We start from the raw sequence: 26,295 nt of genomic DNA, 5'->3' as shown, positions 1-26,295 counted from the left end.
AAATGTACCAATAAATGTTTTGCTTCAAAAATAAAGGGATATCAGAAAATGATAATTACATATTTAATTATAATATCAAAAAGGATATAAAATGATTATACCTGAGGGATGATGTAGTCCAATTAAGTTCTTGCATTTGGGCAAAGTTTGAATGTCCTTGTCTTTCTGCAATCATGTCAGAGGTAAGTCGGCCACCAAATAAATCTTTTGCAGTCTCAGTCTCTGGTGTTTCCTATATAAGTTATATTTGGAAAATTATGTTTTCTGTTACAGATGATTAATTCTCTGATTCTTGATAAAACTGAGTGGACTCATTTCTCCCTATTCCTTTGTTATGGTTTAGATCTAAAATGTTCCCCCAAAGTCTCACATGTGTGGAAGGCGACAGGCCTTCATACTCATCCCTGGATTCATCCACTGATACACGCAGTACCTGCCTGTGCTGTTAGGAGGTAGCACCCAGTTGGAGGTGTTCAGTGGAGGCTGACCGGGAATGGTGTACTCTTATTCCCAGCCCCTCCTCTCTCTCTCTGCTTCCTAGCTGCCATGCATTGAGCACCTCTGCCTCCTTCATGCCCCTCTGCCATGCTGTTTCTGTCTTTATGCCAGGCATCTATGGACTAAAATCATTGTGGTGTCAGATACTTGGCTCCAAAATTTGTAATGTAATTAAGTCATCCTCCTTAGTATAGTGAAAATCCCTGTACACTACATATAAACCAAACAGAAGTGTACTGAAAGATTCAGAGGAAGCAGACCTGCTAGGGACCTTGGGACCTGAGAAATGATACCATGGATTTTCTTTTTGTCTCATATTGTTATACTGGGTGATGGGAGTAGGCAGAAACCCAGAAATGTCAACAAGAAAAAAATAAAATAAAGCACAGAAAAAGGCCTGCTCTCTCTAGTGAAAAGACTTTGAAGGGGGAGGTCTCGCAAGATAGAAAGTTTTCAGACAATAATAAGTCTACTCCAGCTAAACGCCACAAAAATGGTGGTCTTACCTCCATTCCCAGTAGTAAAAGCAAAATGGGGTGCTTAGACTTGCCCAGCTATGTATGATAAGGCACTTCTCTATCGTCCCCTTGATGAGCATCAGCTTGGATTTTCATTTCCTCCCAGCAGCAATTCCACCCCCATAAACAAAAACAAAAATAAACAACAATGTGTTACTGGAGACCACATGGCGAGACTGGATTCTCACTTATATCCAGTAATAATGAGGTGCCTGTGGAAAACTAGTGAGGCACTCTTGCCTTCTTCCAGGATGAGTGAATAGAGAATGGTCACAAGGAGTCTCTTTCCTTCCAACCAGAATGAATCGATGGAGGCCTGGTGGGAAGCATGAACTCCCACCCTGGTCCAGCAGTTAATGGAGCACACACCTCGTGCAGTTCAGACAGCCGAAATGGAGAATTTGGGTTTCTACCTCCACCTGACAGCAACAAATCAGTGCCCCTGCTTCTTACTGGTGCAGTGTCAAGACAGCCTTGCTAAAAGAGAAGATTTGGGTAAGATCTGCAGTCTGTGAAAATAACCACAACGTCCAGACTAAAACAGAAAAATCCCTCATGATGCCAAGAACCAAGATAATCTCAACTTGAGTGTAAGAAGATAATCAACAAACACTACCTCTGAAGCAACACAGATATTTGTAATTAACCAACAAGGATTTCAAAGAAGCCATCACAAAAACGCTTCAACTGGGAATTACTGAGCATACTTAAAACAAATGAAAAAAACAGAAACTATCAGTAAAGAAAAAGCATCAGCAAAGAAATAGAGGATATGAAGAATGAATTAAAAAATATTAGAACTGAATAATACTACAACCAAGTAAATGCAATGGATGAGCTCAATAGATAATCACTTCTTGGCCTTTTGGCTAGGATCAAGTACAAATGGTGAGAAAAGGGGAAAGAATCAGTGAATTTGAAGATAATATAATAAATAGAAATTACCCAATATGAACACAAAAGAGAAAATGAGCTTCATATGCTGGATTTGTGGGACTAGAATCAACATTTAACATTTGTACGATTGGATTCATAGAAGGAGAAGAGAAATAGGGTAGAACTGAAAAGGTATTCAAAGGAATAATAGCTGAGGACTCTCTATATTTGGCAAAAGACATAAACCTACAGATTCAAGAAGCTGAGGAAATCCAAAACACAAAATTCTCCCAAGTCACTGCAAGGACACATAATCATAATCATAACCAAATTTGTGAAAATTAATGACAGAAAATATCATGAGGGCAGTGAGAGAGAAATGAGATCTTACCTATAAGAGGAAAACAATTTGAATAATGGCAGATTTTTCATAAGGACCATGAAACCAGAGGATGTGGCACATTTTTCAAGTGGTAAAATAATTGTCAACCCAGAATCTTATATCCAGAGAAAATATCATTCAGAAATAAAAAAGAGAGTCAAGACATTTTCAGATGAAAGAAAATTATGCAAAATTTCACCAGTACCTCAGTCCTAAAATGGCTAAAGGAAATTCTTGAAACAAATAAAAAGAATTTTAGAATACTAGGAAAGAAGAAGGCACAATAGGCTTTCTTTCATGTAAGTATTTCCTAAATTATCTTGGATAGGTTGAAATGAAAAACAATATCATTATCTGATGAAGTTCTCAAATGTATTAGAAACAGTGGGCAAAAAACATAACTTTAAAAAGAAGTCAAATTTCTACTCTTCTCCCAAATTGACAGAAAATGTCAACATCATTAGACTTGAACATGTATACAGGTAACACTGATAGCAACTACTAAGATAAATATATAGAGAGACATTAATTAAAAATATTGTAGATAAAAATAGAATTCTAAAAAAACGTTCAACTACTCATAGGAAAGCAAGAAAAACAAAACAGAAAAAAGATGACAGAAAACAAATACAAAACAAAAATCAAAATGGCAGACTTAACCCCTAACATGTCAATAACTACATTAAATATAAATGGTCTACATTCACCAATTATATTAGCAGTAGATTAAAATATTATGATCCAACTATATGATATGAACAAGAAACTTCAAATATAACATATATGCAGGTTAAAGGTAAAAATATGGCAAACGATATACCAAACTCATATTAATGAAAAGAAAGTAGGAGTGGATATATGAACTTCAGATAAAGTATACTTCAACCAAGAGATGGAGGGAGGAGGGAAAAAGGGAGAGGAACAGAATAAAAAAAAGAATTCAATATGGCTTATGTACATCTAGCAATACCCCACAATGAATGGAATCACTGTGTACTGCAAACATGTATTAAAAAAATTTTTTTTAATTTTAAAAATAGACCTCAACCAAAGAAAATTACCAGAAGGGCCGGGGATTTAGCCCAGTAGTGCCGCTGCCTGCCTTGTAAGTGCAAGGTCCTGAGTTTGATACCTGGTACCAAAACAAAAAATTATAGAAAATTACGAGAGACAGAGAAGGACATTAACTACTGATAAAAGGATCACTCTACTAAGAAGACACAACAATCCTAGGTAAATATGCACCAAAAAACAAAGCTCAAAATATGTATGGTTATAGTCCCTACTCTATTAAGCTAATTTAGATGTTGCTGCACAGGCATCCTCCAAATATAAAGCTCCTGATTTGTTGACCTTTAATAAGGGAACCATCTTAGACAATCTTGATGGGCCTAATGCAAGCAATTGTCAAAGCCTTAAAACAAAGTTGAGGCTTCTTAAAGGAGAAAAAATTCATCTATGGATAGCAGATTTGGACCATTTCTGTGAGCTCCAACTTGCCCATGAACATTTTTTTGATGGCCTGCCCTATGCATTTTGGAGTTGCTTAGGTAGCAATTTTTAAGTATTCATTTGTATATGTGTATGTGTATATGTTATATATAATACACAATACTTACATTATATATACATGTATATTATATATTTTGCATATATTAAAAACACATATACATTTCCCCATCTTACTAGTTCTGTTTCTCTGGTTGAATCTCAAATAATATAACCCACAAATAGCTTTTAAAAAACGCACTAATTTAGCTTTTGTGGTTTCATAATCATACTAACAATATTCGATTACTATCCTTCTACATCAGGGACTGGTAAATTTGTTCTGTATTTTTCCTGTAAAGAGCCAGTCAATACAATAGCTGTTAAAACTATTTAATTTTACCATTATAGCATAAAAGCAGTTATAGACTATATATAAACAAGCTTAAATATGCAATGAAATTTTACAAAAACAGGTGGCAGGTTATATTTTAGACAAATGGCTGAATTTGCCCTGAATAAAATTGATTATAGTATTTAATTTATTTTTATTCAAACTCTCTTTTTAGTTATTCAATTAAAACATCATATCTGAAATGAGGATATGTCTTCATGCAAAAATAATCTTTTAAAAATAAATGTAGAAGAGTAGATAAAATAAAAACTACTCAAACTACTGTTTTGTCTGTCTTTCCTTGGTTTCCACTACCACTCTAAAGAAAACAATGTGATTATATGTCTAGAGAATTTTGGACAGAGAATGAGGCTCAACTGTTTATGATTTACCAATAAGGAGTTGCATAACTTAGAACAAGTTATGTAACTTCTCTGTAGTTCCTTGAATAAATGATTTGGTCCATCTCCTTTCTAAAGTCTATGTACATCTCAAAAATTATAGAATTGTAATGCTCCTTTACTTCCCTCTGATTCACTTTTCATGGCTTCTTTTCCTCTTTGTGTTTTCTAATGAAAGTTTAAAGTCTCACTTAGATTATCTTTCTTTGCTACTCACTTTATTTAGACAATCTTATGCATGAGTTTAATTCTCAAATCTCTTTATATTACTTTTAAATTTAAACAAGTGTAAATTTCCATACCCAATTAAGTCCAGTGATTTCAACTGCTTCCTTAACATCTCCAGTCAGATTATCTATTATCACACAAAAGTTCGTGTATACACACCCAGCACCTGGGAGGCTGAGACAGGAGGATCACCCCAAGTTTGCAGCCAGCCTAAATTTCATAATGAGACCCTATCTCAAGAAACAAAAATAAGTAAATAAATAAATCTTATTGTGTCCAATACTAATTATTTCATTCCTGAAAACTGCTTTTCTTCTTGTTCTCTTATTCTGTTATGATATTTTTTACTGGCATGGACTCCCACCTTGTAGATCTTTGGTTTTATTCTTTTCTTGCTTTCCAAATTGAATGGGCTGGAAAATTCCTCTAGTTTTCCCCAGTATTTCTCACACCTTTCGGCTTCTATTTTTAAAGTTCCTTCTTCTTGGCTGGGGTTCTCATTACTTCATATATAAACTATTCTAACAAATAGTCTTTCACTACTCTTCCCTGTACCACTGTAAACACTATTAGATTAAGTTTCTTAATACAAAGTTCTAAATATATCATTCCCATAATCAAAAATCTTCAATTAGTTCCCACTGTATCCATTTAAAGTCCAAATTCTTCTGTCTAGATTTCATGTCCCATTATTAATTCATGTATTTATATTATACCTCAATCCACAAAGAACTTGTGGCAACTTACAGAAAATACAAATAATCAAACAGTAAAGTACAAATCACAAATGAAGATCAAGAGTAAGAACAATGTTAGTTAGAATAGATACAAATTAGGGCTAGGGTCAGAGAGACTGTAGGATCTTATAGAGTTTCTAATATTGAATTCTAAATTTGGTACCAAGCCTTTAGATGTTGAAGTGAAAAGGAAATTAGTTAAATAATACTTATTATCAGTAAAAAGAACAAAATTTTCCCTTTGGGGGGAAATTTTTTTTCTCCTATGCTTATCTCTAAAAGTACTTTCTCTGTGATCTTTCAAATGAGGACACAGAGATAAGGGAAGGATAAGATCTTCAACAATATTTTCAGAACAAATGCAGTTTCATGAGACTATGTTAAAAGCAATCCTCAATGAAAGCTAACAACTAAATGAAACCCAGTATTAAAAATTATAGAGAATTTGTGTTGGCTGGAATGAGGATGGTTTAGACTCCATTGTGGGGAAGGCTGTGGAAAAGCTTAGGGCAGATATTAGTAATCTTTTCAGAGCAATTCAGAGTATGAAATAATCGTGACTCTCTCAATTTTTTAGAAAACTTGATGAGATTCTGATGGGAGCTCTCTTGTCATGTACTTATCCTGTTACATGGAAATCAGGAGGCCCAAATGAACTTGCTTGTTAAGAATCCAACCCTCCAAGTATTGCTTTTGTACTCAGTCCTAAATTCTGTGTTTTTCTTTACCATTTGCTAGTAACATTGCCCTACTGCATTTGTTGGTTCAAATATAGTTTCCTTAATTTTTAACAATTGTATTTTTTCAGGAAATAGGCCCAAGAGGATGGTGGTGCTCTAGAGCTTAGCGTTTCTATCCTGTTCCATAAAATTGCACTCTTTAGTCTTAGTCTTTCAATTCACTGGGTATGAATGTATGCATCATCTTCCCTTCCTTACCATCTCAATTTAGATAATTAGGAATTGGCCAGATGAAAAAATGTTTAAATCTAGATCTAAATGGAGCTTTGGAAAAGAGATTTTAATAAGCATACTAAGTTGTGGTATCATGCTGGTGATAAAGCAATGTTCAAAATTATCATGGCCAATGAATATGTGAATATACAGCTTAGATCAAATACTATCAGCCATAAAACAACTTACAATTGAGATTCCATCCAAAGCTTTCAGTTCTGGAAGATGATATATTACAAACAACCGGTAGTTTTCTTGATTCCATAAAATAATGTTCCCATGCATGTCTAGAATTACCAAGTTGCATAAACCCTAGGTAATAAAAAGATAGACATTTACATCTTGTATATTATCTCACACTCCAGCAAGTTTTTTCTTTTAAGAGGTTAATAATCCTTGAATTATTTTAATTCTCTAGAACTTTATAGAATGTGTTAATTTTATTAGTAGACATTTGAAGAACATAATGATTACACTCATCATGGGGAGTTGCTGCATCTATATAACACATTTTAATTCTTTTATCATCCCCTTTTCCTCCTCACTCCCTGTCCCTCTTCTCTTGGTCCCCTTCTCCTTTGTAAAAGGCCTACCTCTTTATTTCCTATTATCTCTCTTTTATTTTGTTCTTTAATTTATTTGTATTTTGGGTTTCTCATATAAGAGAAATCATATGATATTTAAACTCGTGTATTTGATTTGTCTCACTTAACATTATAGTCTCAAGGCACATCCATTTTCCTACAAATGGATCCTTCTTTATAGCAGAAAACTTCCATTGTGTATAAATAGCACATTTTCTGTATCTACTCATCTGTTGATAGATACACTGGCCATTTCCAAAATTTAACAATTATGAATTGTGCTGCTATAAACGTTGAGTAAGCATGTATCACTGTAATGTGGTGTCTTCAACTCTTAGGGGAAGATAATCTAGAAGAGTAATAGCTGGGTCAAATCAAATTCTTAGTTTTAGTTTTTGAGGAACCTCCATACTGATTGCCACAGTGGTCATACTGATTGCCACAGTGGTCATACTAGGGAAAAAGGGACTCCTTTTTCCCTGCATCCTAGCCAGCACTTATTATTATTTTATTTCTTGATGATAACCATTCTTTCTGCAGTGAGACAGAATCTCAGGGTTGTTTTTATTTACATTTCTCTGATGGTCAGTGATGTAAAATTTGACTGTTTTTAAGAAAACTTTTAAATCCAAAGGTTACTCTTTCAGACTGCAACAGTATAATTTTGTGCAATACGAGTATTTCAGTGGTCTATATTATATGATCAGAATCCCTTTTAGGATTGGTAGTATATGTATTATCTATCAGAGGTAAAGGCTTAGAGGGAATGTTGATATATTTAGGACAATGCAAGGGATAATCAAAATGTCAAACATTTACAAATACAGTAAATGTTTAATTTAAAATTGTTATTACAGTAAAAGGCTTCAAAATATTTCTTCTTGCTTCAGTATACTTATTACACCATTCTTGCCACTTCTGCAGCAGTTCTGAAAGTCCTCTTATATGTCTTTACAAAGTGGAACAGAAAATTCAGTGAATGATGTTGCTGAGTGCTGTCCAACAAAAAGGCAGCTCCTAAAAACATTCCAGTGTGCTCTCATCCACCTTATTCACAGGATCTGGTACCATGAGACTTCTTGCTCTTCCCCAAACTCAAAATGATCATGAAAGGTAAACGTTTTAAATCAATTCAGGCTCATAAGTCACCATAACAGCACAACTAAAGACACCCATAAACGAGGACTCCTAGAACTGCTTCAGAAAGGGACAAGTGGGATAAATATGTTTAAAGCAAGGGGGGATATTTCCAGGGGAATTAATGGCAATGTGCCTTTTACTGTAATAATTATTTTAAAAAATTTTTAAATGTTCATTGTATTTTCCAATCACATTGCATATACTTTGTTTATGGAATAATGGTCTATCAAGTAGTATGTAAGTGTGCATACAGGGATAACAGATATGAAAGAAACTGACTGCCATTTGAAAAAAAGATAAAACTGGAGTGCTTTTGTCTTCTAAGGAGGTCAGTAAAATTCTTCTTAAGGGAAAATGTCCTTTCTTATTAGACCAGACCCTTTCATGTATTTTTGCTGTAAAGGCAGGGTCCTAAGTAGGTGTGAACAGGAGAGATTAAAGCAAGAGGGAGTAAAATCTCTCTGTGACCATGTGAAATGGCTTATTTTGTTACTGATGCTGATGACCGGGTCCCTTCTGTAGCTTTAGAAGAAAAGAATGGGAGATGCCTGAATGTCCCTTCTGTAGCTTTAGAAGAAAAGAATGGGAGATGCCTGAATGTGAGGAAAGTCAGAAAATGGACATGGTTTTTGGTAGGAGATAAGGTTCCTAGAAATATGGTATTAGCAAAATGAGAGGCCAGTGTGAAACTCAGAGCAAGGAAGTGGCCAATAAACTCAAGAAACAATGAAGTCACACAATATTGTATATTTTAAGTAAATTCCTAGTGTGCACTGTAGAAAGCTTCTGTTTTGTTCAAACTTTTAGTGAAGACTGTTATACAGTAGCCTTAAATTTGTGCTTCCCTGAGGGGAATTAAGGAGAGTAAATCTGAGTAAAAGTGAGCAGAAAGAGTTGGAACCACTGGTAGGAACAGTGAGAGATAATCAAGAGTTGTACTGACAGAAGAGAATGCTACAGAATCCTATTCCCCTATCAAAGCGGGAAGTTTTGGCAATATTGAAGATGTACTTGTTAGGAGGAGTGGGTTTGAATATTAAAAAAGTTACCCGAGAAACTTATCTAATTGTGATCACGCACACACACACACACACACACACTGAATGCATGTTAACTTTGTTATTCTTAATTTTCTTATATATATTTTTCTACACTTTCCAAATTCTACACAGTGAACATTCATTATTTTCATAGTATAAACAATAAATGTTTAAAAACACAAAGAATTAACACCCCAGCTGGTCACCTTTAAATTGTAGATCTCCTGATTGACAGCAATATAATTATTGCTTATGTATAATTCAATTAGAGTGAAAGTCTTTTGTAAACCACTCAGTGAAGTAATTCTGTTATTCTCAAGAGAAAGGAAGTGAAGATGAAGCATGTTATCAAAAGTGTGCTTTTCCAAACCAGTAAGAAGGTTGTTATTTATGCTGAGGCGGGTTAACTTAGTCAGCTTGGAAATGCCTAGAAAACAATAAGCAAATTCAAGGAAAAATTCATGAGCCTCTGAAAGGCTAATTTAAAAAATAATTTTACTGTAACACTCTAAGTTCAAATAGCTTTTAAGGATTCTATTGTTTCAGAAGGATATAATCTTGTGCACAAAAGCCGATGCCATGGATCATATTTTAATTTTGAATTTCTATGTAGATCTGTTCTAATTGTTAAGGAAAAGCACTATATAGGAAATACTTATTCTCCTTTTCAAATAACTTTTACAATAGCGTACCTAATTAAGATTTTCACCTTCATGACAACACAAAGCTCCAAATAATCACTAGTCCACATTTTAAAACATTAAAGGTAAGAATCTAGAGTATAAAACTTAGAAAAGGGTGATTCATTATGAAATCATCTGAATTAAAGATAATTATTTAGCCTACTTCTGCCATTGTATGCTTAAAACCACTGAAGTTCTGAAAATGATACCTCTCACAAGGATCTACTCCTATATATATTACATACTGTAAGCACTTTAATTTGTAGCCAGGACAGATCACTTGAAGGATAAGAATGTTGGAGTCAGAGCTGGTTTCAACTAGGTTTGGGATGACAGATACATTATGTAACTTCTGAGCCTCAGTTTCCTCATCCATGAAAAGTAGACATACTAAAATGTACTTCTAAGAGGTTATGGAAATAAATGGAGTGATTTTTGGAGAGAGAGAATAAGAGGAAGCTGTTAACAAGTCCTAGAAGGTTTATTTCTATTTCTTCCTAGATTCACAATATTAAATAAGGGCTAGAATAAGACAAGGCTGGGAAAAAGTTATCAGATCATGTACTCTAAATCTTGGTGGAGGGGAGTCAGGTAAAGTCTCTGTTTTCTCTCTGACCCCACAAGACATGTTCTAATACTAAACTTTACTTAAACAGTCAAATAAAATATATTGGTCTCATTATTACTGAGACATTACCTAAAGCTGTTTAATTGTATTTGTGGATCCATAGCAAAGTTATATATAGTACATTTGATTTATTCTCCAGAGAATATATTTTTATTTTTGTTAAAAGCCTTAACATTTCCAAATGTGACCTTAATTTATTTTGAAAAATGAACTAGGCTGTTTTATCTTTTTAATTCATCCATTTATAGAACTGTCTCATTAAGTTTTGGAAACAGATAGGAACCGCTGGCACAGACAGAGGTGCAAGTCAGCTTGCTATGTGTACTTGTTTGTCACAATCCCACCTGATATTTAGAATACTCTGCAGAAAACTTTCTCAGAATTTCTCTAAAGCTGTTCCTCAGTGTCATTAATTTTTCATGCGGATTATATAGACATTCATGCTTTGAGACTTCAAGATTCTCAAGTACCTTACCTTCTATTTTTGCGATGCAGTTTCCATCAAGTGTGAGCTCTTCCAAGTTAATACAGGATTCCAGGCCCTCCATTTTAGTCAGATTATTATTGCTGAATGATGCCCATTTCAAATTTTCCAATTTTTCTAAATTTTTGATCTCAAAGAGATGCTGTCCATCTAAATTTAAGGCAGTTATCTATACAATAATTCACATTGTATGTTACTTTGGAATCTTGTAAATAAATTCAATCAATAAGATTAAAAAGGCCAATGAAATAATAATAGAAATTTGATAAATATCAAAAGAATTCCTTCAGTAACTAAAAATATTGCAAAGCTCTTGTTTTACACAAGCAAAATTTGACAAGATTATAATTCCTAAGGGGGTTTTGTGGTCCTATGGACACTGTGATGAACTGGGCAGTTCCCACTGCAGTGCAGGACATGTCCCAGCTGCTAGGAGTGCTGTTGGCAGAGACCTTCAGCTCCTGGCCCTGCAGGGGCTGCTGTTCCTCTCCAGGTCAGAGTCCTTTCCAGGTTGCCCCACAGCCAATGATGGAGACAGGCAATAGCCTGGCCATCTCAGTCCTACTTGCAACTAACTTAAAGGGATTGTTCTAATTCCAGAACTCTCCATGGGGGTCAGCCAAGGCTGTCACCGGGCCTGCGCTACAGTCAATTTCAGTACACATCCCGTAATAAAAATAACGCCACTAATACCTTTCATTTTCAAGAGCTTCTCTTAACCCAGTTTCTATCTTTGTTAAGTTCCTATTTTCTGTTAGCCCAGTTCCCGTCTATCATGCAGGCGCTAGACAGAGGTTTAGTAAGTTCAGGCGACCTTACACAGCAAGAAATTGGCAGTGCTCTATGCCCTTTCCCCTTGTCCTTTGCTTAACTCTGACTCATTCCCCTATTCTCAGTCCCTTGCCACCCAATTTTGGCTTCATCTCTGGCTCTGATCCTTTAAAGTTTGCTGGCCTACTGTAACATACATCAAAAACAGTCCTTTAGTTTATAGTATGTCTTTAGTCCAAATATCCAGTTCTGTCGTAATAAGAGTCAAAGCCTATTCCCTGTGACATCTGTCCACTTCTTACTTTATTTTTTGAAATGTAGTAAATTTATTTCCGAATAATAATATTGTCTTTTTTATTTTTCAAGTTTACTGAGATGTAACAAATTTACAATTGTATGCATTTAATACATACAACTTCATTTGATATGTATACACTGTGAATTAAATGGTGCATAATCTCAATCATATGTACACTCTAATTAATGTAGATCTCAATTAACATAGAAGCAGAGAGTAGCATGGTGGTTACCAGAGGCTAGAGGCAAAGGGGAACAGAGGTGTTGGTCAAGGGGCCAATATTTCAGTAATACAAGATAAAGCAGTTCAGGAGATTTAATATACAATATGATAAAGTTAAAAATACTGTATGTTTGAAATTTACCAAGAAGGTGAATCTTAAGTGTTCCTTGCCTATTTCATTTTCATTAATCTCTTCCAATTTTCTGTTCCTTACCTGTTTGTGCCTTCTTTTATGATACGCAGACCAAAGTTGACTTAAAAATTTAATTTAAATTAAGCTTTTATATTAGGTTTAATAAAGTTAGCCTTTACCTTCAAATACCAGTTTCCACTCAGATGTAAACACGGTCCTAACTTTGAAATCTGTGTCAGAATTTTGGCAGAAGGCCATATGCTTAGTGTCCGTGGTCTCTCCTCTTTAGTACTACAGTGCCATAAGACACATGACTAATAAGACAGAAAAAAAAGGTGAATAGAAGAAATAATACAGGTTCATTAATACATAGATTAAGAGTATTATTCCCAATGAAAGTGCATAATCCAATAAATAATTTTAAAATAGAACATTTCCTTTGCCTTAAAGTATTTTCAATATCTGGATATATTTTAATTATTCATTTGATTGCTCTATGCTCTAGAAACATTAAATTATTACAAGATAAAACTGTTAAAACTTTGAAAAGAATTACTAGAATACAAACACACATATACGGCAATCACTCATAAAGCCAGCTTGGGAGCTGGTATTTTTCTAATTCCCTGTACATTTGCTATGGGCCCCATCCTAAGCTCTTTCCTCTTCTTGCCTTAGAATAATCCCTATTTCAGTTTTTTCTAGTATTCACTTGCTTTTTTTAATAGTCTATGTTTATGTCCCTAAACAATATATTTAGTCTTGAGTATATGTGAACTTTATGTAAACCAAATAATACATCTTTTATTCTGCTTGGTTTTTTTTCTTTGACATCATATTCACAAGGTGAATCAATGCTTCTCCTGTATATGTGGCTGGAATATATTCATGTCACTGCTGAACAGCGTTCCCTTAATGACCTTCCTGTTGATGAATACTAAGATTGATTCAATCTTTGTTGTTATGAAAAGTGCTGTCATGTATATTCTTGTGCATGTCTCTTGGTACATACATGCAAGTGCTTCTTCAGAGCCTGTGCCCTTAAGTAAACTTGCTCAGCTGTATGGGATATGCGTGCTTGTGCACATATGTACGTGTGCACCTACATGTGTGTAGTTTATAATGCCAAACTTTTTTCCAAAGTGATTGTACCAATTATAAGTGTTACTTCATATTCTTGCTGAAAACTGATATTGTCAGGCTTTAATAATCAGTAGGTTGTTATGATTTTAATGTTCATTTTCTTGAATACTGATGTGGTGACACATATTATCTAAGTTAACTGGCTATTCTAATTTTCTCTCCAGTGAAATGTCTGTTCAATGTTTTCTGTTCACTTGTCTCTTTCCTTGTATGTTCTGGATGGGTAAAGAATATCTTTTGACATCGTGTTGCAAATTTCTTTTCTCAGTATTACTTTGTCTTTTTTATTTTCATTATGGTGTCCTTTGAAGATAACTCAATCTTTGATGGTCTATGATCTTTGTTTCAGGCCCAATAAAGTCTTCCTTAATTCAATATCTTAATGACAATCTCTGATATTTTCTTCTAATATGTTTTGGTTTTGCCTTTGCAGTGAGGTGTTCAATGTACTTGTCTCAGTCCCTTTTATTAAATAGCCTCTCTGACCTGCAAAGGCAACTCTGCTATTTTTCAAGTTTCCACAGATGTATGGGTCTCTATTAGGTTTTTTATTCTGTTCTATTGGTCTATTTGTCAATATCACATTGCATTAAAATTTTTTTTATTGTAGGTTAAGTCTCTATTTTCCTAGGTATTCTTCAGGAATGCTAATTATACTTTTATCAACAAAAAAGGTTTTCCCCTTCAATTTGAACAGATCAAAAATACAAGACTACATTGTTTAAGAAATTAATATTTAAATACCTTACAAAAAGTAAAGAGCTAGATAACTAGAATATAGATATTGAGAATATTGAAACTATTTTGGCTAAAGTATAGAATTCCTAATCTGGATAAATAGGTATATCCCCTCCCCCATGTTAACAGGTTTTGTTCTTTTCAGCCAGACATATATAATGTCAACCCTAAGTAGATGATTCATTAAACAGTTTCTAGAAGCCTCTAAGCTTACCTGATCCTCAGAAAGTCGTTAATTTTCATTAATATTATACAAAGGATTCTGGTGAGTTTGGGTGACTAGGAAAAAAGCAGTTATCCTGGAACAGTGGCGGCAAACCTCTGGCAGGCATGTGGCAGCCAGCTGTTTGTTATCATTGAAAGCTCTAAAAGGTTCACCACCACTCATGTTCAGGGCTGTTACCAAGAGAATCCACATAGCCAGTTGATATTTAAATGGGGTACATTTGAACAGAGGACAATCCAGTGGCATGACTACTAATTTTTAATTAACATATAAGAAGGAATATGAAATCTTAAAGATAGAAAATGAGTATGAGAAACATTATTTGTAAGTTCCAAATAGCACACAAGAAATATTAAATAGTACAATCCAACCTGAGTGATCTTTGTTCCAGTAATAAATTTCAGAGCTGCTGTTGTTTCTTCTTCAGAAATGAGGAGCCCATCTAAATGTGTAAGAGTCTTTAATCTGCCAATAACACTCAACCTCAATGTGGCTGGCTTGGGGAAAATGGCAAAAAGTTAATTTTCACAAAAGATTGCATACATTATAAATGTCTCTTTATGCCTTTCCATATAATTCAAAATTATATAGTTCCTTGTGTATCACAGACAAGGTATGATTAAAAATACAGTGACTATTTAAACTTAAAAAATTAATACAGGAAAAAAGACACAGTAACAAGAAGATAGGATAAGTGTGGGTGAATCTAAGGGAAGCACTTTATTTTGAGGAAGATTAATGGTACTGTCTCTTTTTACTGTAATACACTTTTTAAATTACATATTAATCGTACTTGTTGACTGCCCCTGAGCAAATGTTTGCAGCAATTCCTGTCAAATAAAAACATTACGGTGTAGCCTCATCCATCTTATTCACTAGATCTAGTACCACGCAACTTCACACTCATCCCCAAAGTCAAAACACCATTAAAGATAAATGTTCTGAATTGATTCAGGACACAATGCAGTCAATATAGTGCAATTACAGACACTAACGAAAGAGGACTTCTAGAAATGTTTCAGAAAGTGGTTAAGAATGGGGGAGAGGACATTGACTGGAGGTTAATGGCAATGTGTCTTTTACTTTAGTAATTTTAAATATTTAAACATTTACTGTATTTTTCAATCATATCTCCTATGTCTAAAACTTAAGGCTTAATTTCTTCATAAAATAGTTAAAATTAAATGACAGTTAAGAACTACTCTTTTGTTTGTAGGTGGAAGGTGGGGAATCCCATGAGCTGCTGAAAAGTGACTGGTGAGAAGAGTTCAGAGAACAACCCTAGCTAGCCCTGTTTATTCAGAGCAGCGGGAAGAAAGGACCATGTGTTATCAATAGGCTCTTTAGTCCCTGATATCCCACTTGGCAACAAGAGGATAACTGTACTGTTATCACCCGGGAAGTCTGCTTTGGCAAAAGAAAAATATATTTTAATTATATTGAGCTTAAAAGAAGAAATATAACAATATAAATTTAGCAATATGGCCAATTTAATAAAATGAATTATTCTTTAGTCCCTTTAAAAATGTTGAAAACAGCCTTATATATATCTTTTAGAAGCAGAGCAAGGAAGATTCTTGAAATTAGAAATCTGATGTTTATTTAAAATATTTGGAAATATCCTTAAACATAACCATTGAAAATTTAAATTGCATATTTTTATGGTGATAAAAAATAATGTTCAAACAAATTTCCATTACAACAGAACATAAGACTTCATAATACAGGTTTACGGTGGGTGATTCATGGACTTAAAATAGAGAAAAAACAATGCAAAATGCAAAGTAAATTTTTAAAACGTTTCTTAAACCTAGATTAAGATATATTATAATCAAATTGTTTCCTCCTTAATAATATGCTTCTGTGTTGGTTCTTGTACTTCATTATAGTAGAGTTCTGGCATTCAGCCATATAAACTCTGGAAGCTTGCAAATGGCAATGACAAAAGTTACTCTTAGAGCAATGTTTTGTTTTTCACACTGAATGTAAATTATAATTACAAAACAAGAATATGAACAAAACATTAAAAAATTATCTGGCAACTCATCACATCATTGTGACAGACAAATTTGACCTTAAGTTTAATTTTATGAAAAATTTAAGTTGGACAGCTTGTTCATATGGGAGTTAAAATATGTTGTTTAAAGAACCTGGCAATAAAACCAGCTTCTATCCTGAAAAAACTGTGTATAAAACAACATAAAATCTCGAAGCTGAGTGGGCAGGAGTGACCTAATTGCCAATGCACTTCTATTCACTGAGAAATAAGGGAGGCATCTTGGTGACAGCTTCAGAACAGCATAGAGGGGAGGAATGAATGCCAACAGCAATGTTTTTAAAGTAACAGAGATTACTAAAAGTCCGACATGAAATTATAGCCCTTGATTCACTTGATCATTATACTTTATGAAGGACGTAAAAGAACTCTACAAAAACACAGTTTGCCTGTTTCTGGCTATTACTGAATAGCAAAGTAGTGAGAAAATGGCTTTGAAATCAAAATGCGTGCTTTTTCATAACCATGTCTGTTGCATACCTTCTGCCATGGATTGTGTTGAATATTAAGAGTGAGAAGGCTTGTGGTGTGTTTGCATAACACATTTATTTCATCCCCAGATTTTTTCAATTGATTCCAGCTCAAGTCTAAGTGCTTCAGTTTCATCAGACCTCTGAATCCTTCAAGGGTGATCACATGGTTATGGCTTGCATCCAAATATTCAAGGTTGTACTGCAACACATAAAGCAGAAGTGGTACTGAGAATCATGATTCGTATTTACATAATTCTTTTTTTCTGGTTTTTTAACTGCTTTCTTAAAATTGTCACAGGAAACATTTTCCTATGTAGAATTTTGTATCCTGTTAATACCTTCAAGATCATTACGGGGGCCGAGGATTTAGCTCAGTGGTGCTGCCTGCCTTGCAAGTGCAAGGTCCTGTGTTCGATCCCCGGTACTAAAAAAAAAAAAGAATATTAGGAGCCTTATATATGCCCCTGGAATACTGTGATTCATACAAGAACTAATGCATTTCAGTCACTGGGCCAGGGATGTAGCGCAGCAGCACTGCACATGCCTGGCAAGTTCAAGGTCCTGAGTTCAATTCCCAGTACCAAAAAAAGAGATAATTACATATTCTTCAAAATTATTTTTCAGAACTGCATAATAATATGAAAAATAATATGGATGAAAAATAATGTGGATTATTATAATTATTTAAACATTGTACTAGGGACCTTTCTGTTTCTAATTGTTAGCAACATTGCAGCAAATATCAATGACAATGACATTTTCACAGTAATTTAAAAAGTTTTTTTGGAACAGATGTTTAGAAATGAGAATTCCAGTACTAAGAATTTCTGTATGGTTTTGCTTTTTGTTTGTTTGTTTGTTTTCTGAGACAAGGTCTTGCTATGTGGTTTAGGCTGATTTTGAACTCACTACATATCCCTGGATGGCCTTGAACTTGCAGCACTCTTTCTCCCTCAGCCTCCTGAGTGCTGGGATTACCGGCATGTACCATCACACCTGACCAGGAATTTTTGTGTCACTAAGAGTTAAAAATACTGCCACATGGCTTTCAAAGAAGTTTGTATCAATATTTTCTTCCAACAATAGAAAATGGGAATATTCACTTTCTCCAATACTCACCAGTCCACCTGTTTTACTTCAATTTACCTTGTTTATTGCCAGTGATGTTGAACATCTTTCCAGGTGTTTTTATTAGCCATTTAAATTTTTTTTGCTTGTTAAATGTCTTGACTCTGGCTATTTATTCAGATATTTATTTTGCTTGTTTATAGGTAATCTCTAAGACTTTAAATTGTTACTTATATTTGTTGCAAATAAAATTTGCTTTTAAGATAGTTAATTCAGATCCAGAACAATAAAAAGATAGAGAATTTTAAGAAGTTACTGTACAATACAGCTTTTAAAATGAAAACTATTGTATTAAAAATAAATGAGATTTCTTCACAGCTTAATTAAAACAACCCTTGAGTTCACCACAGAATTAGGCACTCCTTTGTAACTTATCAAACAGTACTTATCATGGTGATTCAGTTTTCAAGAGATTTTGTAAATGTACAGGTCTTCAAAACGTAAGAAAAATTCTGTAAACCAAATACAGCTATTGACTTGTTATTCTCATAAGTAAGCACAGACAAGTAAAACAAAACAAAAGCTTTAATTTACTATGTCATTTCTTGAACAAAAGGATATTTATGAGTAAAACTGTATGAAAGGCATAAGCTTAAAAAGAAGTCTTTTTAAATAAAATCAGTTTTGTTTTGTAAAAATTTACTCCGTGGTTCTTTTTTCAGTTTACATGAAAAACTGGTGTTTTTCTGTCTCCCTGTGTGGCCTCTGCCTGCAGACCAGCACTTGGGAACCACACACCGTGAAAAGATAATTGGCATCTTCCCTAGAGAACAAGAGCAGGATCTTCATTTTTGTATCCCCAGGAACTCCATAAATATTCACGGGATAGTATTTTCAGTTTTGAAGTCATGTTTTTCTGTTCCAATATTTTTTGTGCCTCAGTTTAAAAATCTGTTTCAAATTACAGTACAGTCTAATTTACAAAGATGAAAACCCATAATAGCTTTTCAAAATTTTCTCAGGAATACCAATTTATTCTCTAAATATAAACTGGCTGTCCCTAGATGTCAGAAACATCTTAACTACAGAGTTCTCATTCAATAAGATAAGATAGTGACAAGTATTGTTCAAATAAAACATTAGGAGTGTAATCTAAACTAAGGTGGCAATTAGCCATACATATTTGTCATCCATCCTCTAGTCACCTCCACCTAGAGTGGAACTATTTTCAGAGCAGAAAAGGATATTCCTATACCTTTCTTTTAGAAATTCTCTTTTCCTGATAAGCGTAGTTCAGGCGAATGAATGATGGACATGAAGCTTAGTATATACCTTGTTTAGAATGCTAAAATATTCCATAAGAACAATACAGTATATCTATTTAGTTTTCCACCATTTGTCAAGCCCAGCCTTCCCCTGCATAACAAAGTCTTAGCTTGGGTATACATAATATAAGGCCAAGATGAACACTGTAGCAATAATACATTTGCTTTTTGCTATGAGGTAGAACCAAATTAACTCACACAAAAAACACAAAGAGCATGGAAACTGTCCATGTCAGATACATGCTCAAGGGAAATGTTAGCAAAAATGAGATATCCCCAGGAAAATTATAGACTTAGAAGAGAGGAATTCCAAATGGGTGATTAAAATAGAGCATAAGATTTTATGATACTGGGACAAACATAGTATTAAATAAATGTACAATACCAATTCTTATTGGAGAATGTAGAGGTGGGGCCAGTATAGGTTTTCAATTTCTCCGAACCCTCACATAAAAAACAGAGCAAATAGATAAAACCAAAACCCTAGGAACAACATTTGTAAAAAAACAAAAAACAAAAAACCCACTATATTAAGTGTACTCTCTAAACCCCACAAGAAATTGACAGAGATGATCCACTACAAGTATCAGACTTACAGCCAAATGGCTCCTGGACCCTACTGATTTCCTTAAGACAAAATCTGATATCCTTCTTTTCATATTCTTCTGTAGACTGGCAAGTGGGTCTGTAGGTTGTACCAGACCCAATTTCCATTTCTTGGCAAGACCATTGTTTGACAAGACTATAGGAGGCACATATCTGGTTGTCTCACTCTTGTGAAGCCGGGAGCCATAGGTTCATTGGTACCTGAATGTTTAATTCTCATCACTAGTCCTTATACTGTTATGTCTCTAAACATTTAGATTGTCTGGAATATGTCCTATTATAGATCCTAGAAATGGCTTATGGAAACAATGTCAAAGAACTGTGTACCTTTGGGAAATAGGAGGGAATCAATTCAGTGCAGTGTTTATTCTGCACTTTCTATATAAACACTACCAATGGGTAATAAAACAACAGATAAGGAGAAATGTATCTTTGTAAAAGTATTCAGAAGAAACAGAAATGATAGAATACCAATAACCCCATTTTGTCATTTCCAATGAATTAATGGATCTAGTTATTAAGGAAGACATACAGGGTTGTATCTTAAGCAAATCAGAAAGGTCAAGGCTGTGGAAAACTATTCGGGTCAGAAAGCCCAAGCATTTATAAACCATAGGGAATGAAACGGTGAAAAGAAAATCTTTAAATGAAAAGAGATGTAAACAGCATAGTACAGGGGCAGCGAAGGTGAGCCAGTCCCAGCACCTGGAAGGAAGCTCCCCCACTGCCATTCAAGCTCCTAGGGCAGAGAAGGTGAGCCAGTCCCAGCACCCGGAAGGAAGCTCCCTTGCTGCCATCCCAAGCTCCTAGGACAGAGAAGGTGAGCTGCACGGGTGCCAGAAGCACCCCACCACCACCGTGGAAATGAGAAGACACATAAACAAGTCTTAAAAACAGACATCTGGATCACCTACAGCAACCCTAAAGGGAAACGAGATAGAACAATCTGATACTCAACCACCTGGACTCTCTGAACTGGCAACAAAAGAGGATCTGGGAAAAATGAAATCAGAAATAATTACTCAGATAACACCAAAGATTTTGCTCATTGTGCAAGACATGATTAATAAATCTAGAGAGTACACAGATAAAAAAATAGAGGATCTGAGGAACATGATGAAATCCCAAATAGGAAACAAATGGAATCCATAAAACAGATGCAAACAGATTTCCAGGAGATTAAAAACTTCATCGAAAGTCTGCACAGCAAAATGAACCAATGTGAGCACAGACTTTCAGATATAGAAGAAAAGATTGCAATTAGTGACTAGGAAAAGAAAAATTGCTTTAAAATTGTAAAGGAACACAAGAAATCAATCCAGCAACTGCTAGACGATGCAAAGAAGAATAACATAAGACTGATTGGAGTCAATGAAGAAAGAGGAGAGTGTGCAGATGACATTAAAAAAAAACTGTTCACAGAAGTGATGGCAGAAAACTTCCCAAGGAGGGGAAAAGAACTTGACATACAGATAAGTGAGGCATACAGGACTCCAAATAGCCTTGATCAAAAAAAAATCTACACATAGGCATATAATAGTTAAGATTCCAGAAATCCAACAGAAGAACAAAATTCTATAAGCAGTGAGAGAAAAGAAAGAAATCCCATACAAAGGAAAGCCCATCAGCATCACAGCAGACTTCTCCATGCAAACCCTCAAGGCAAGAAGAGCTTGGACTGATGTATTTCAAGCCCTAAAGGAAAACAGCCTCCAACCCAGATTGATGTACCCTGCAAAACTATCTTTCAAAATTGATAGAGAAATAAGATACTTTCATGACAAAGAGCACCTCAGGAACTTTATGAATAACAAACCGGCACTCCAAAAAATTTTAGACAATACCCTAGGAAAAGACAATGAGGATCACAACCTCAGGAAACCCAGGAGAATGAATCCATTGGACGTGACAAATTAAACGCAAAGCGGGAGAATCCAACAAAAAGAAAAAGTCATGACAAGGCTTTTAAAACTTTTAACTTCATCTCCCTAATGAGTGTATAATTCAGTCTTGTTATTGGACTGATTAGTATTTTTCTGATTCTAGAGTTGCACACCATTCCTTGTGCTATACTGGCTATTTATCATCTTCTTATGTCTACTTTTTAATTGGGTTGTCTATTAATGAGCTCTAAGAATTCTTTATATATTCTGGTCATAGGTTATGTGCATTGTAAATATGGTCTGTTTGACTACTTTTCATTTTCATGATGTCATTTAAAGTTCTAAATTTTGATGGAATCTCATTTATCAATTTTTTTCTTTTATACATCATGTGTTTTGTATCCTAGGTAGTTCTTGGCTACCTGAATTCATAAACATTTTCCCTCATAATTTCTTCTTAAAGTTTTATACTTTTAGGCTTTCATATTTAGGTTCATAGATCCCTTCAAGTTATTTTCATGTATGGAAATAAAGGGTTGAGGTTAATTTTTTATATACGGATACCAGGTGTTCTAGTGTCATTTGCTGAAAACACTCTCTCTTCCTCGCCTCTTGAATTGAGTTTATATTCTATTAAATGCTAATGTTAAACAATCTTTCAAAACTCAGTGGACCATATATGTGTGGTTCTAGTTTTTCTGTTTTATTCCAATGATCTATATGTCTTTTCTTACACCAACACTGCCTTGATTACTGTAGCTTTAGAAGAAGTCTTAAAATTAGGTACTAAACGTCTTCCAACACTGTTTTTGTTTTTGCTTTGTTTTGTTTTTAACTTTGTAGGTCCTTTGTACTCCTACATAACTTTTAAATTTCAATAGCCAATTCTTCATTTATAGCAAGTATTCACAGACCTGAATTTTTATATATACCTTGTGTTTTCTAATCCTGCTAAATTCAAACACAAGTTCTAGGGGCTCCTAGAGATTTCTTAGTATTTTCTCTGTAGAGATCATTTCATCTACATATAAAGATTTTGCTTCTACCTTGCCAATCCTATCCTAATTGTGACATTTTATTGCCAGACTATTTTGGTTGGGCCTAGGTTTCAAAGTTTAATGGACAGATAAAGAGTAAGCATATCTGCTCTTGGTCCCCACCTTAAGGAGAAAGCATTGTATCTTCTCCATTCATATAAGGCATTCTCACTGGAAGTATGGAGTACATGTCTTTAATCTGTTGAGAAGTTTCTGTTCTACTTCTAGTCTCCTGATAGCTTTTACCATGAACAGCTGTAGAATTTAGTCCAATACTTTTTCTCCAACTAGTGACAAGATCATATGGCTTTTTCCTTTCCTCTGTTAAAATGAGGACTTTTGGGGGTGGATCTCCCAATGCTGAACCAACACTGCCATGCCTATAACAAAACCACTTTCTTCATACTGCCTGATCTGACTTCTAATAGTTTGTTTTGTTAAGCAAATTTCTATCTATGTTCATACTTTTCTCTTCTATTATCTTTATCCAGTTTTAGGATTAGCACAATGATGAGTTCCTAAAGTGAGGGGAGAAATGTTCCTTCTTTTTTCTGCTTTGATTGTTTGATATAATTTATCAGTTAAAATGTATATGAGCCTGCTGTTGTCATATAGGTAGGTTTTCAGGCTAGGAATATACTTTAATAGGTGCTATTCAAATTTTTATTTCCTCCAGAGTTAGCTTCATTAATTTGTCTTCCAAGGTACTTCTTAGAAGTTGTCAAATTTATTTCAAAAGAGATTTCTGAAATATTCTTTCTATACCCTTTTAAATTCTGTAAAATCTGTGGTAATGTCTCCTAGATCTTGATATTGTAATTTTAAAAATGTATAATTGATATTGTGTAACAGGAAGAAAAGGTCTAAAGGTGCAGGGGAAGTGGGAGGGGTAGGAGAAAGGAAAAAAGGGAAAAGAAAAAATATGAGAAAGGAAAAAAATGGAAACAAAGTCTTTTCAAATAGGGAAGGGTGGAGGGGGTGAAGGGAGGGCAGGGGAAGGGGAAAAAAATTAGAACCAAGATACTCATGTATGGTACAAGATCCCAATGATGAATGTAACTGTATTTTATACCTAAAATGTACCAATAAACTTAATGGGGAAAAAAACCCCAGCATAGTACAAAGGTGATTTGCAAGTAGTGAGAATATATTTTATTGTTAGATTACATTTCTATTTTTACACTCAGTGTATGTGCTGCCTCTCAAATAATAATAATAATAATAATAATAATAATAATAATGATGATGATGATGATGATAAGCTGCAACAAATAAAAATAACTGACAAAAACAAAAGGTACAGTACACTTTTGTCTGAATGGCAAAGTCAAACAGTTGTGTTAGGGATGTATACTTGGGTGACAGAACTAGTTGGGGAAACTGCAAGGAGAGGATTACTGCAGAGGTCAGGGTGATGACCTCTTGAGGAGAGAGGAAAGCAAGGGGTTTATACGAGGAGATTTTTTCCCAGGTAGCAAGTTCTATTTCTTGACCTGGATGCTCGTTCCAAACACATTTTTCTTACAACAATGTTCCAAGTCATACATTTGTTGTATTTAGCTTTCAGTTATCTGTTTTATTTTATAAAAATGATTTAAAATTACACATATATGCCCATGTAGATTACCTTCGTTCTGGCTAACAGCAACATCTGAATAGTCATTTTTAGAAACATATGACAGATACTTGAAGTCTACATCTAGCCACTTTTGCTGATCCTAAAATTCATGAATACCAGGTGGGCATAAAATTTGCCCAGCTCCCCTCTCTGTAAAAATGACCATGGTGAAATCCATCCCTCAAGTAGACTGTCAGGCTGTGATGATGAAAGCAACTTTTGTATTAAAGGAGAACAAAACCATGTTGTGAAATAATAAATGCTGGGTAGCCAGCTAACTTCAGTCACTATCCAAGTACACTGTATGACTGAACTATTTAGTTTTTGAATTTGTGCCTAAGCAAACTTATAATGACTGTCATAACCTTTGGTCCAGCTTGCAAACCATAAAAAATTAAAAATGCCAGCGATCTAAATCCTAGGGCCTCTACTAAACTACACTTGTCCCACACTTATTTTTCTACTCAGCTGCATACTGAAACCAGAATTCTATTTACTTAAAGGGTTTGGCCTACCAAAAGAAAGAAGGAAGGAGTTTAATACTTATACTTAAGGCCAGTAAATAAAGTAATAGCTCTCATCACAATGATAAAGAAGCAATGAAAAGTTTTTATATGGTTGCAATGAGATAGAGAATAAACAAGAGCTGAGAATAGAATATTCTGAAAAGGTATGTGATTGACTCAGACTCGCATAAACAGGGGATGCTGGGTTGAAGGTCTAGAACGACATATACAATTACTTTTGTTACATGATATATAACAAGAAAAACAAAAGTTAGAGAAGATTCATGCCTATGACATGCACATCAGTGTACCTGTCTTATTCTGTATAAAAAGGCAAACACAAGTCAGGCAAGATCTATGTGTGTGACAGGTAGACAGTATAAGAGAGAAAGAAATGCTAACTTGGATAATAAGCAGATGGGAAGAAGAAATAATGTTAGACGTGAAGTGGTAAGATGGGAAATGAAGGTAAAATAGCGACTCACAAGCAGGAATAGGAGAAGAGTGGAAAAACAAGAGCACGAAGAAATGGAAACTCTTCTGAAGGACATTTTAAAGACAGATTTGCGAAGTTATTTTAATATGTTTAAAGTAGCTAGAAAGCAGATATTAACAGATGTATATTTTTGGTTTGCAAATGAAAAGACCTGTTTTAGAGCAATAACATAATACAGTGTGTGTACGCTTTCTTATGTGGGCTGTATAATTTTGCGTATGTTATACATGAAGTCATAATTACAAAAGTAATTTATTCATTATTTCATTTTACATAAATATATTTTTTTAAACCCCAAACTGTCCTTTCAAAAGAACAGCTCTTTTTTTTAAAAGACCTTATTCCAACTCATCATCTATCCTTTAGTTTTATGATTGTTTTTGCTATCCCAAGGTTTTTAAAAGAACACATTAAACTGGCAGATTAAGTTTGACCATATTCAAGTTATGCATTGTGATTTGGTATACACTGTGCAATGACTACTACAAATTAGTTAGCACAACCATCACCAGCCCTGTTGTATGCTAGATACAAGGACTAGCTCACCTTACAACTGAAAGTCTACGTCTTTTGGCCAGCATCTCTTCCTTTCCCCCAGCCCCTAGGCTATAGGAACCACTGTTCTATTCTTTGCTTTCCAGAGTTTGGCTTTTTTTAGATTT

General features: G+C 34.5%; 1 protein-coding gene across 15 annotated transcripts in view; it reads right to left on the bottom strand.

Annotated features, from left to right (window-relative positions):
- Lrrc9 (leucine rich repeat containing 9) overlaps window positions 1–26,295 on the bottom strand; it is a 130,449-nt gene that overhangs the window by 32,751 nt on the left and 71,403 nt on the right. For all 15 annotated transcript variants that reach the window (XR_015444981.1, XM_087195193.1, XM_021248003.2 and 12 more), the window contains 7 exons: window positions 17,102–17,293; window positions 14,937–15,062; window positions 12,638–12,772; window positions 11,026–11,203; window positions 9,446–9,666; window positions 6,665–6,787; window positions 102–232 (listed from right to left, as the gene is read on the bottom strand). Coding sequence is in view for 14 of the 15 variants with exons in the window: in XM_087195193.1 (XP_087051319.1) it covers window positions 102–232; window positions 6,665–6,787; window positions 9,446–9,666; window positions 11,026–11,203; window positions 12,638–12,772; window positions 14,937–15,062; window positions 17,102–17,293 (1,106 nt within the window). In the remaining variant the exon portion in view is untranslated. The remainder of the gene's footprint in view (window positions 1–101; window positions 233–6,664; window positions 6,788–9,445; window positions 9,667–11,025; window positions 11,204–12,637; window positions 12,773–14,936; window positions 15,063–17,101; window positions 17,294–26,295) is intronic.

Source organism: Heterocephalus glaber, unplaced genomic scaffold, assembly GCF_053883595.1.
Source record: "Heterocephalus glaber isolate CG9 unplaced genomic scaffold, H.glaber_assembly_v1.0 deba00001608, whole genome shotgun sequence".
NCBI lineage: Eukaryota > Metazoa > Chordata > Mammalia > Rodentia > Bathyergidae > Heterocephalus > Heterocephalus glaber.
Note: the sequence above shows the minus strand (reverse complement) of the source record. Positions and strands in the feature narration are given on the sequence as shown.